General features: G+C 37.7%; 1 protein-coding gene across 1 annotated transcript; it reads left to right on the forward strand.

Moving 5' to 3' along the window:
- The first annotated feature begins 6,277 nt into the window (after positions 1 to 6,277).
- On the forward strand, positions 6,278 to 8,567 carry LOC128030039 (homeobox protein Hox-A2b-like). Its single transcript, XM_052617510.1, has 2 exons — positions 6,278 to 7,082; positions 7,632 to 8,567. Exons 1-2 carry the CDS (start codon positions 6,719 to 6,721, stop codon positions 8,360 to 8,362), a joined length of 1,095 nt encoding a protein of 364 aa, XP_052473470.1. The 5' UTR covers positions 6,278 to 6,718; the 3' UTR covers positions 8,363 to 8,567.
- The last annotated feature ends 5,055 nt before the right edge of the window (positions 8,568 to 13,622 follow it).

The raw sequence follows: 13,622 nt of genomic DNA on the forward strand, positions 1-13,622 counted from the left end.
GAATAAAACACTCTTGTTAGTTTTTTTAAGCCTTAAAAGATGAATTACAAAAGTGCACTGATTTTAGCTAAATGGCAAGCTTCCGTTTTAAGAGTGCTTCCCCCAACGCTTCACATTTTGGATGTCTGTCTTATTTAACACAGCTGATTAATCAGTGAATCAGCTCATTAATAATGTGCTTCGTGATCTACATTTGGTGTGTCGGATGAGTGAGACATCCAGTGTTGTGGGGCCTCTTTGAGCAGAACTGAGAATGTATTTGCACAATCAGACGGGTCAAATGAGCCACTACCATTACTATCCAGCAGGTGGAGACAGCGGGGTTTTTAAACGCTCAAGTGACAACGGATGGTGCCCTACAGTAACCTCACGTAATGAGTGCCAGCCACAAACCAAACCTAATTACGTATGCAACTATTTTAGCTAATGTTCCAAGAATGATGAATGCACACAACTGTTGATTTGAATATCGTCGCTGGTTAGGCCTTTGTGGAAACTTACTGTCATTTCATTTGGTTTTTAGGTTTTAGTTTGAGCCTAAATGCAAGACTTTGATGTTGAATCGATGATACTAATGCAAATGGCTCACTAGGAGCACTTCCATGTAATATATGTTAGCTTTTGAGTTTTCAAACCACTGAAACATGCATAAATGCCTGACATATGGAAAATTATGAATTATCACTATCATTTCTATCTACAGAAGTAGCATAACATTTATTTTGAATGCTGTGTTGAGCCGAGATACCAAAATCTTTCTCTGAGTACTACAACCTTACCTAAAATTACAAACAGATGACCTGACACCATGTAGTTTCCTCCAATTCCAGCAATAAATCTGGATCCAACAAAATGTCTAGGGCTTTATAATATGCTTCTTAAGGGCCACCTTGCTGCAGAGTTCAGCTCAAATGTGCTCCAACACACATGCCTGGAAGTTTCTAATCATCCTAAAGACCTTGGTTAGTTTTCAAACTCTTCAGGAGGTGCAAATCAAATGCAACCAGAAGTAGGATTGGATGCCACTGGTTTAAAACTATATATATATATATATATATACAAACACATTGTGCCTGCAATTTAAACAACAAATGTAGAGGAATCAGGTCCCAGAAGGGTTGTACTGAATGTTGAATGTATTCAATTTCATTGTAGCCTAATGGATAATGAATGAAGTGGACTGTACTACAAGAAAGAAGAAACTTAGCTTTGTACCTATTAAAAGTTGTGTCACAATCATCATGGACAAATTAAGGTGGATCTGACTGCTTTGAGTATCCGGTTGGGGTTAAAGCAGTTGAAAAGAAAGATCACCCAAGCATGAAATTATGTCATCATATACTTACCTTCATCTCATTCCAAACCTGAATGACTTTCTTTTAGAAAAATATATTTTGAAGAACACTGGCATTCAAACAACACTCGACCTCATTAACTTTCAGTGTATGACTTAAACAATTCAGGATGAGTAATGATGACAACATTTTTTACTTTAGGGTGAAAAGTGCACCAGTAGACAGAGACACTAATTATGAACAAGCTGCTAAAGATCTCCAAAAGTGGTATCTCAGTTTATTCTTAATGATATACAATGATATTTTTGGCTATACAAGATTTATGCAAGTAGACTGTAACCGAATTTCAGTGCTCTTGCTAATTTCAGTGTATGATTAAAAAGGAGTTGTTGATATAATTTTAACATGCCTTTAAATAAATGCCTTCATACTGTTTATACTGTGTCATAGATCAGGGTGGAGGGCCATTTAAGAGCCATTTAAGTAGCACCGTACGGTCTTAGTGGCCCGGGGCCCTTGTTAATCCATGTGGTAGATTACATATATAACAACACTTTTGGGAAAGAGATCACAGTGATAAAGTACCACTTATTTACTACTTGGGTCCCACTTAGCCTACTGTTTCGGGACACCAGACAGTTGTTAGTCATTTTACTCTTTCACTGAAAAGGGTAAAATCCATTTATGTATCACGTTCCTGTCTATATGTTTTAACTTGTCACACAGGTATGCACGCATCGGAAGTAGTATGTAAAGATAAAGATACACTGCTCTAAGCTGGACTGACCCTTTAACACACCCATCTCGGATCATCTTAACTAAACTCATATGTTAATTTACGATCGAGTAACACCCGAACCAGAACTTGGATCGTTAGTAAATTAAAACTACTGTAGCCTAGGTCCTGAACTAAAGCTGAAATTTGCCAATACATTCAAGAAACATTCCTCCACATGAAAGTGGTGAAAAACAGGAAAATTGCTTGTTATTTTCTTATATTAATAATTAAAACCAATTCTGATTCTGTTTAAAATCAGCTCCGCAAACGCTCACTAGAGCTTAAGGCTGAGGGATGCAGATGTGTCTCAATGGCACAAAGGTCCTAGATCATGCAGTTTTCACTTCTCAATACTTTCATGGAATATTTGTCTTTGTCTATGGACTACCTTTGTATATGCGCAAATCAGTATTTTATTAAACAACAGTACAATCCATTGAACACATTAGTTTCTATTCTTTACAGAAGCTACAGCCTCGTTTTCATTGCAAAAATTCAATGGCCAATGCATCTACTCTACTAATGTCTAACACACATTGTGTATTATTGTAAGGGTACTGTTTAGCCAAGTTTTTTGGATGGAAACTCATCAGATGCACACATTGTCGTACATCAATTACACTGGTTTACAATACAGACATGGCCTCATGCAACATGCAGCTTCCATGCAACAGACTAGGCTAGCAAAACAGATTTAAACCTGAAATGAAGGAAGAAGAGAAATGAGAAGAGAGCACTTTTTTAAAAAGTCCTTTGTTAACAGTATTTATTTGTTATTTTTTTCTTTTTGCACAAATGCATATTTCGTGTGAAATGACTAATAATGTGCATTTCTATACTGCAATTATATTGTAACATGGCAATAAAATGAATGATGCATGATGGTAAAAAGTGCTTCATTATTCTCTAAACTGCATGAGATTAGAAAGATTGGCAGCATTTTCACTCTTCTCGTGTTGGGAAGAAATATTCATAAAGAGCCAACGTGTTTTTTAGGAAACAGGCGTTATCGGAAAATAATTGGTGTTCATTAGAAAGTTCAAATCCGTGAAGTTACAGGGAAACCCACCTTTACGCGATTAGAGAAACAGAGCGGATAGCAGAAAGGGGGCGATGTTGAGCCTCCATTTGCTGTAGGCCTATAAATGCTGTTTTTTTTAGGAAACCATATCTCATATAATAGCAGTCCATGTCTAAACGAGGCATTATTAACATATCTATGTCATGCCTCCCTACGCGTATTAAGACATATACTTTTCTAAACAAATTAGAATAAAAACGTCTTACTTCATTAGACAAGACAAGGCTACATTTTCGTTCAGATTTATTTGGTTTCCAAATATTTTTGTTAATCTTTTTACGTAAAAATGACTAATGAATTCACGGTTGTAAATGTCTTCTCATATATTCAAATCATAGTTAAATAATCTATAGATAGTGTCTAACGGAAATGGATAGGCTACTGAAACTGACTAATCATTCTTGATCTTTGCGCATGCACTTTAACCTAAACGAATTCATCCTGCTTTAATGTTTTGTCAACGCCGGCAAGTCAAATGATCTTCGTTCTAATCTTCGTTTGGTGCATGCTATACTTTCAGAACGTCATATCCTGAACAAAACTGCATGATTATCTTCTAGGGCAGGGGTATAATGCATATGTCCGGAAATGACATAGGCCTACACCTCTAGCACAACAAAAGGAGCTCGTTTACGACCGAGTGCAATGTGTGTGGGTAGAGGGTCATCCATCAAACGCCTCTGAAGCTAGAGCTACTGCAGACATCATAAACACCCCATACACGCCTCACTCGCACTAATTTACAAAGCTGTGCTGAGAGTGATATGAACAGATTTGATATATTTAAAATAAACGAATGGGTTTGGAAACGTGGTTGACCGATGCAGCAGTATTTACAGCATTCTGAGATATTCCATTCAGATGATCATGACTCATTCACATTTTGTTATAGGTTATATCGGTTATGTATTTAAGTATATAAACTATTATATATATATATATATATATATATATATATATATATATATATATATATATATATATATATATATATATATATATGTGTGTGTGTGTGTGTGTGTGTGTGTGTGTGTGTGTGTGTGTGTGTGTGTGTGTGTGTGTGTGTGTGCTCAATCTATATAATGCATTAGTTGCATAATGCATTATATCTAGCACATTCATTAAAACAGCACACATTCATTAATACAGTACATTGATCTCTTCAGTTGTTTGATGATCCAACGAGCCAAGTTTTCACTCGTAACTTGTGTTTTATGACCGTCAGCATTCATTATTTAGTCTAACAGACGGTAAGCGGGGCTGTCCATCGAGCCAGACGTATCCAAAAAGACAAGGTGCTGGAACATACTCAGCACGTGGACAAAAATTACAATAATTAAATTATAATTAAATGATTATTAAATATAGATTATTAAAGATATTTTCCTTCAAAAAACATCGGCTTTAAAATGTTACAAACAGTTTATTATTATTTTAATGCAGGTCATAAATGTAAGCTAAAATTTCAAAGTGTTATTTTTCAATTCCACAGTGATGCATTTATTCGACATAGACTACGTTAAATTAAGGTAACTCACAGAGTCAACAACATAATCTCAACCTTGAGATTTTTACCTAACCCAATAGATAAAGATTGTGTTGTAAAGCCATGGATTATTATATATATATTTTTATTAATTTTGAATTTTACTAACATTAAAACACATTTCCAATACTATTTTACAAGCACACAAAGTAAATACATTTAGTAGCCTAATCGTGTACATGCATTAATAGATTTACAAAGACATGAAATGTATAATTCGATTGCAAATTTTAAAAAAAGAAGAAGAAAAAAAACAGGCTTCAATCGAAGCACGGCAATATATTTTGATACTCACATATCCATTCTGTCAGGCCTATCTAATGAGAATAAATACAATGCATTGTAAATATGAATGAATATTTCAACAGACGGGTTAGCATTATTTAATATGACAATTAACAGTATCCGTAAAGATAGTACATCCAAGATAAATTTCGATGTTCAGCTCGTGGGAAAAAATGAAGATTTTTCGTTCGATGTAGAAATGTGTAGGAAGGAGTGGGTACTTTTGAAGAATGCCGACACCCACGTTCATCTACACACAATAGCTCCTGTGTAGCTGCAAAAAAGCACATGGTTTCTCTCTTACACTCAATATGTAATCCTATTCATTCCCAAACCTTCGATAAAGGCTGACTTTCCGAAAACGAAAATATAAAACGAATGATTTTTTGGGGTCCGAGATAAAGCTGGTCCATTCGAAGAACATCCGGAATAAAATTATGATCAAGGTCAGTCCTTTAATCGGAAAATATCAATTTCGTACTTAATTTACAAAATGGGGAAACTCTCAATCGTGAGTACTACGTTGTTCTCTTCTTCCTGGCCACATATGATCTAAGGGAGTGTTAGATGGTTTAAATGTGTTCTTAGGGCACTAAGCTGTCAGACCTTTTGGCGTGTAAGATTGATAGCGTGCAGGCTTCCAGGGCTCTTTGTTTGGAATATAAGCAATAAAGTGCTCGAGGCCTACAACTTAGCTACAGACTTCTGAGGACGACATAGAAGACACATTCTTGAACGTAAAAGACTAATGAATGTACACTTTTATTTTATATTAATAACGTTATTGTATGTGTTTGTGAGACGATTTAGCGCCGGTCAAACATATTGTCAATTGAGGTAAAATGTGTTGTTTGTTAGCCTATTATTTACATAATGCAAAATATTTTCTTTTTTTAACTTAATATAGCCTACGTTCTATTTTCATAAATGCTGCATTGAACCGCAATTATGTTAATTGCACTAAAAGTAGAAATGGGTACTCCAGAAATGTTTGAATTAATGTAATTTCATAAGTGTAGCGGCCTAATAAAAATACATAAATAAACTAAAACAGCACTAATACACATGCAAGCGTAATGCGTAAGTGCGAGTGCGAACACTGGGGCGCGCCGGGGCTTTCAAAGAATTTGTGTGCGCGCAATGTGCGCGCGCATACTGTCTCGCGCGCTTTTGCTCGTGCATTGACAAACGAGAGCGCGCATTCTCTAAGAAAGTAGTCAAAACCCAGACTCAGGATTAATGGGTTTCCTCGATCGTGGCCATTTTTGTTTTTATGTGTCCAGTTGATGTGTTTGGGGATCTTCAGCCGAGGGCCGGTCAAACAAAAAAAGGAAGAACAGCAGACGGATTCACTGTCACTTTGTTTCAGGTACTGGTTACTTGCAATCTACCTAGCAGTGGGCAGACTGACCATAAATGCGTAAATAAACTAGCCCGTCCCAGAAAGTGAGGCGTTCCTCTCGGACTTTTTTCGATCAATCACACAGACAGTGGCTTCTTTTGATTAAACCCCAAGTTGTCATTGGACAGAGGTAATCATGTGACAAGCAATACGGTCCAATTTCAACCTTGTCTCCATGAAACCAATAGAGTAATGGCACCGCGGTCCCCATACGGCCGTAATCAGCAAAATAGTTTTTTTTTTTTTTTTTTTTTTAACCCGGCACTATATTTCACTTTATCTTCCTTGGGTCACAAATTTGTGAGCGGTGAATTTGGAAGACCTGGAGGAGATGAATTACGAATTCGAGCGAGAGACGGGTTTTATCAATAGTCAGCCGTCGCTCGCTGAGTGCCTGACATCTTTTCCCCCTGTCGGTGATGCATTTCAAAGTTCATCAATCAAGAGCTCGACGCTTTCACACTCGACACTGATTCCTCCTCCTTTTGAGCAGACCATTCCAAGGCTGAACCCCGGCAGCCACCCTCGCCACAGTCGGCCCAAACAGAACCCTAATGGCTCATGCCCGCTGCCTGCCGCATCATTACCCCCAGAGTACCCTTGGATGAAGGAGAAAAAAGCATCCAAGAAAAACCAGACAACTTCTACAGCAACTACCACCACCGACCCTGGTCCACTATACTTCTCCCCTCAAGGTATTTCAATTGAATGCAATTTAATTGTTTAACAGTTTTTTTGTAAACGAAATGCAAGTTATTATTAATTAATATTATTATTTCCAGTAGCTGTGTTGCGCACGAGCATGCTGCTGAAAGTGCAAGATAGTTTGTTATCCTCAGGGGCCATGTGAACAAGTTCCTATATAAAAGTTTTTTTGTTAGTTTTAGGACGCGGAGGATCTGTTCTGAACAACTTGTAAACGGTGTGTTAGCTTCTTGTAGTGTAGGGCATTAATTGTAATATTTGACAGTAATGAAGAATGATAGATTGCCATTACTCAACTCGGCAGCTGGCGTGTTCATTAATCTTCACTCGGACCTCTCCGCACTCACACCAGACACATCAGTATATTCTGGCATAGTGGATGAGGACACAAATTATTCAAGTGCCGTGGCTCCATTCCCACAAACAATTTGTGCTCTCCGAGAAACGCAATATATTTGCAAGTTTGTGGGGGCAGCTTTAAACCAAAAGTTATAATTAGTGGCGTATCAATAACGTATAATGCTGTGATCCCTTCATAGGCTCGCCCGAGATTTCTGATGGTGGCAACGGGGCAACTCGCCGACTCAGAACGGCGTACACCAACACTCAGCTGCTGGAGCTGGAGAAGGAGTTCCACTTCAACAAGTATCTCTGCCGGCCGAGGCGCGTGGAAATCGCCGCTCTGCTGGAACTCACCGAGCGGCAAGTCAAAGTCTGGTTTCAGAACCGGAGAATGAAACATAAACGGCAAACGCATTGTAAAGAGAACCATCACGGAGATGGAAAACCACCGAGCCTTGAGGAGGCAGGCGGACGGGGTGATGGGAAATCTTTTTTCGAACAAGTGGCAAACAATGTATCAGGGGCGCTTTTGGAAATAGAGGGTTATCCATTCCAGCAGAATACCTTAACTTCTCAACCGCCACAGAATGGACACAATAGTGATTTCCAAAGCGCAACTGTCTCGCTTTTAGGTAGCAATGACAAACATCTGAAACATTTTCCCAACCCGTCACCCACTGTTTCTATCTGCGCCCCAACAATGGCCCCGGATTGTGCATCTGCTCCGGACAATGGCAGTCCCTCGGCCCTGGACGTCTCTTTACATGACTTCAACGTTTTCTCCAACGATTCCTGCTTACACCTCTCAGATGCCGTGTCCCCAAGTTTGTCAGAATCTGTAGACAGCCCCATTGGTTTATCTACGGAGGCCTTTGATTTCTTCTCGGAGACGCTTACAACAATCGACCTGCAACACTTGAGCTACTAACTCTAACTGAAGTTTCATTATAGGGACGTCAATATCTTTCTCACATTGATGGTCGGTGTGTTTAATTGTGACTTTAAAAATAGGCCTAGATCATTGATCAATGAGGTAAGTTTTTCAATAATCGAGTGATCATTTTTGTTTACAGAGAAAAAAGTGATTTTTTTTTCACGATTTATTTTTGTATCGTTCGTCGGCAAAGCGCCATATTTTCACAGAATAAATTTGTACTTGTTATTGAAAATTACAGCGGTGTTATTTATTTCTTCAAAATTCGGATTAAGAAATAACAGGTTAGCCTATTATTAAACGGAGTAGGATTCAAAGTATATAAGCCTTCCAATGTTTATGATTTTTGTGTATTTACCTGTTATATGAGAATGATTTTTATTAGCCTAAAATTAGATCTTTATAAGGCTGCCAAATGTAGCACATGTTTATAATCGCTAATTAAAACTAATATCAGCTATCCCTAAAACTATTTGTGCGCAAAATTAATATGTGTAATTGCATTAGGCTACATTCTTTTTATTAATCTTTGTTAATTTCCCTGTTGGTGTTAAACGTTATTTTTTTTAACTGTATGAAATGAACCCACGGGAAGTAATAGTTGCCATCAAATTTTTGACTAAAACAGAATGCCTCAAGATGGAGATCGATGTCTTGATGCTGCGTACACAAATAAGTCCCTGACTGTATATGACGACACAGGGTGTCTCCTGGCCAAGAGTTGTAACGTTTTGGAGTTCAGCAATTACATTTTTATTGCCTATTAAACCTTCGACAGGGGGGTTGTGTTGAGGCAGCACTCCACGTAATTCAATCCGCCGCTGAGAATGAGAAGGGAATTCAACAGTCAAATCACATTTTAACATTATTTAATTTATAATAATTAAGCTATTCGTTTATTTGCATTTTATACATTTCATTTACATTTGATGAATGTTACTTTCCCGAATCTGGTCACTGCATCTAATAGTTATCAAATAATAAAGTGTCGTTTAATCAACAAGCAACGCTGCAAGGAATGATCTGACAATATAAACTAAACCTTAATGCTGCTCGTTTATTATTAATATTAATATTTATACTTTTTAATTCCAAATAGTCTGCTATCTGCACACATAGATAATAAATAGTCCCATTTGGTTGCCTCGGCCCTGCTTTCCAAAATCTAAACTGGCCTGAACTAACTCGATTTGTTGTTGCAACAACCTTAAAACAACTTAATTTTAATATTTAAGTCAGGATCTTAGCAAAAGCTTTACTCCTTGTGCGCAATAAAAATGCTGTCAACACCGGCTTTATACATGTAGCCCAAGTTTGACATATTTATAGGCCTATTGAAGTATATTTTTAATTATTTAAAGTACTTTGCCAGTGATATTTTGTCACTACAAATAATTACAAAAAATAAATAATTTCACCATCATTAGTTATTAACATTCGCAATAATTAACCTTTAATAATTATTGTGACTCTAGCCGTTTCTGTTAATGCAATGAAGTGCAAACTGTTTTAGGAATCTCAATTGTAAGGATACCAATAGGCTACAAAACTACATTTATAAATAAATCTCAAGTAGTACCTCGAGAGGAGTTTTCAGTGAGATCTAGCTTCGGTGAAACCTCGCTAGGATCATTTCCAAACATCTGACGCCACGTTGCAATCCTTGCTTATGTGTTGAAATGGAAATGAGGCCTAGCGGCCAAGAAAGAGCTCACACCGCACTGAGGCATTTGTTAGAGACACAGAATGACCCGAGTCCTTCTATTAGAACAGGCTAACTTTATACCACTAAATGTAGGATTGATACTGTAACCCACTGATGTGGTTATATTATAACTCTAATCGTGGTTTGTGGGCTTATTATCAAGGTAGTTTTTAAATGCTGTTATTTTCCATTTAATGTATTAAATTATGTTTGCACAATATATTATTTAGAATTTTCAATTACACAGACAAAGAGTGTATAGAAAAGCCCATTTATATCATTTTACAAAACAAAGCTCAAAATTGTTCAGTCTCTAAAGGCCTTGCGCCAAATTGAGCCTGAACAAATAGAATTGACTGACGTCCTTTGACGAAACCCAACACGTGATCGGCATTCTTTAAAGACCGAGTTGAGATTTGACACAGAGAAGTGATCCACCTCCAACTAGTTACCCCAAAAGAGATTTTTGCATGATAGATAGCCGGCAGGGAAAGGGTTAGAATTTATAATTATATACGTAAAAAATTACTTTCCTTGTATAATTAATCTTTTTTGTTATTACAATTTTGAATAGCACTGAATAAAAGCAATATAAAAGTGTAACTGTAATTTCATATTTTATAGAGGCAATGTTTTGCATACTATACACATACTTTTGTGGCAGCATCCACCCCTGGATAAACCAAATTTGCCTTTCCATTTTGATTATGCATCACAATAACTCATATGTGCCATGACTAGGACCTACTAGCATTGCAGATACATTTGTTAAAATATGCTTATTGCACAGACACTTAAGTATAATTATCTGCTTACTTATCAAAGACTGCCATATAGTTTGACAGTCATGTTCCTACCCAAATGGAACCATCAACTGTGCCTTAATGCAAACTGATGTGAAACCATTTGGTATGCATAATATGTACATGTAATTTGGGGCAATGTTATTTTCTCAAGTGTTTTGCAACCTAAGTTTATGGCTTTGGTTAGGGAGCCTGACATATTCTTGGTCATCCTAGCATCTACAAAGAATCTGTGTGAAGCAAAATTCCTGTCCCGACAGCTGCATAATGCTTAAAGAAGGAAGGCATTGCAGTGCTAGTCCAGTGATTTAGGCTGTGATGTCTATGCAGGCATTTAAAGCCAGTGCAGTCAGACATCAGCTTGTTTCCATGGAAACCTTGCATTTAATCTTGGTGGTCCCTTTTGTCATGCAGGTGGGCTTCATGCAGATAGGTAGAACAAAATTAGAGAAGAAACACTAAAAATACAAATAGCATGATGCATGAAAGCTGCAAGTGTTCAGTTATGAAATGCTTATACCAACTAAAGGGATTGTTCACTCAAAAATGACAATCTGTCATCATTTACCCACCCTCATGACTGACTTCCTTTTTTTGAAACACAAAAGAAGATATTTAGAAAAATGTCCAGTGTGTTTTTGGGCTCCGCTGGTTTTCATTGTATGGACAAAAACCAAAAAGTAATTAAGGTTTGGAATAACACAAACGATGTGTGTGTAAACGATGACAGAATTTTCAGTTTTGATTGAAATATTCCTTTACAGGTTAAAACCTTTTAAGGATCTGAATCAAGTGGAATGGATTGAGTAAAAGGCCAACCACAGCAACACCACAGAATACAAATGAACAAATTAGCTCTATGAAGCATGATATTATCTCATTGATCATGTTTATGGAATTCCTGAGGTATGCAATTCTTCTTCTTCTAGTTGCACTTACGTGGTCTGCTTCTCAAACACCTCTTTTCACCTAACATAAAGTGTTTTTCCTCCTGGGGCTGCACCCGAGGCCTCTGTATGTAATGTTGAATCAAATGACTAGCACAGGTTCACTCAGAAACCCCGCAAAAGCCTCATGAATAAATATACGGTCATTAATAAATCACAAAAGCAAAGCCCTGCCAAACAGACACACAGGTATGACAGGTTACAAATGTACATTGCAGTTGTAACTTATGATTGACGCCTTAATTCTTTTGTTGGCATGAAACATTAAACGTGAACTCAAGGTTCAATCTCAGACTTTTTAGTCTTCTCTCCAGAAACAGGTGGTGAAAGTGGTGTCAAAAGTTTAAATGTTTAAATGTAAGCTAATTCTAAGTCTTTTAAAAACAACACCTGAGCAGCCTAATCCCTCAGAGGCCAAGGGGCAAAAACACCATCCCATCCATCACGAAGTTGAACTTCACAGATACCCCTGCACCCGAAGGCAGTATGAATTACAGTTGCAAGAGCATGCCCTCAGATGTTCCTCCTTCATGTTCGGAGGCTGTTCAGGTGGTCTGATTCAGATATGACTTACCTGTCACATGTTTTAGTATTTTCTGGTGAACTCACCCATCTCAGGTATGTTTTCACGTCTATTATATCTTCACGCAGCTGCCATAAACCTTACATTTCAGTATTGTTTTGGCCCAAACAAAGCAATTCTTCTCCAACCGCTCTCTGAAACAAACCCAAAGCAATGGAAAATGTAACAGGCTTAATTCACAAGGCTTACTAGAAAAGAAGAAGAAAAAAGAATGAATCAGATTGTGGCAGTCTGTGGTTTCCATATGCACAAGTAGGCTATAACTCTGTTGTACACTAGAGAAAACAACAAAGTATAATGCTAAAACTCGCGGATGAAAAGAAGTACAATGTGTCTAATTTACTAAAGATGTTGATCACTGGTTATGATGATCCTCTCTAAAACTGCATTAAAACACTCACACACATTCCTCCCTTTGTGGGATGGGGCCAGAAGCGGAGACTTGTGAACTGAGGTGAGTCCAGATCAAACAGACTCGGCTGAGGAGCATGAGATATGGAGCTGCTCCCTGCTCCTTCGAAAGGTCAAAGGGCACTTCACCTCTCTTTCCCCCTCCACACCAGATGGATCTGTGGCTAGGTCAAATGAGGTTCAAGAAGTGCTCAAGCCGAGCGAACAAGCAGGATGTGAGTGTTGAATATCAGCCAATACCTTCATAAAGTAAAATTAGCCTTTAATTCTTTCATTTAAGTCATCCATTTATTTCTATTTGCTTATATGCATAAATCTATCACAACACGTCTTATTAGCAAAATCTGGATCTAATTGTAATGTGCAAAATAACATGCCATATTCCTTTTAAAAAAATATTTTGGACCCACATTCCACTCCTTATCATTCTCTTGGAGAGGTACTTTGAGAAGGTGACACAGTGCAGGTCTCCTGGCAGGGATCTTGCATGTCTCTGCAGTAATCTCTGTGAAACAGTAGAGGAGCACAGACAGAGAGCACAGGGCCAGATGGAGATGGATAGCTATGTGTTTTTCTATGAAAGCGGTGCATCACCCCCATTCTTCACCTGTCTCCCTCATAAGGATAAGTGGGCCTCACTCCAAACAGCAAAAGGGCCGAAAGGTCCTTAGATCCTCTCACTAAAATCCTCTAATGCACCAAAAGTGAATATATATAATGTTACAGAGGGCAAATAATAGGCTACTAAATAAATAAAAAATAAAAAACACCAGACCATTCAGCAGTATCTTACCAGATTCTGGAA

The sequence above is a fragment of the Carassius gibelio genome, chromosome A16 (genome assembly GCF_023724105.1).
Source record: "Carassius gibelio isolate Cgi1373 ecotype wild population from Czech Republic chromosome A16, carGib1.2-hapl.c, whole genome shotgun sequence".
Lineage (NCBI taxonomy): Eukaryota > Metazoa > Chordata > Actinopteri > Cypriniformes > Cyprinidae > Carassius > Carassius gibelio.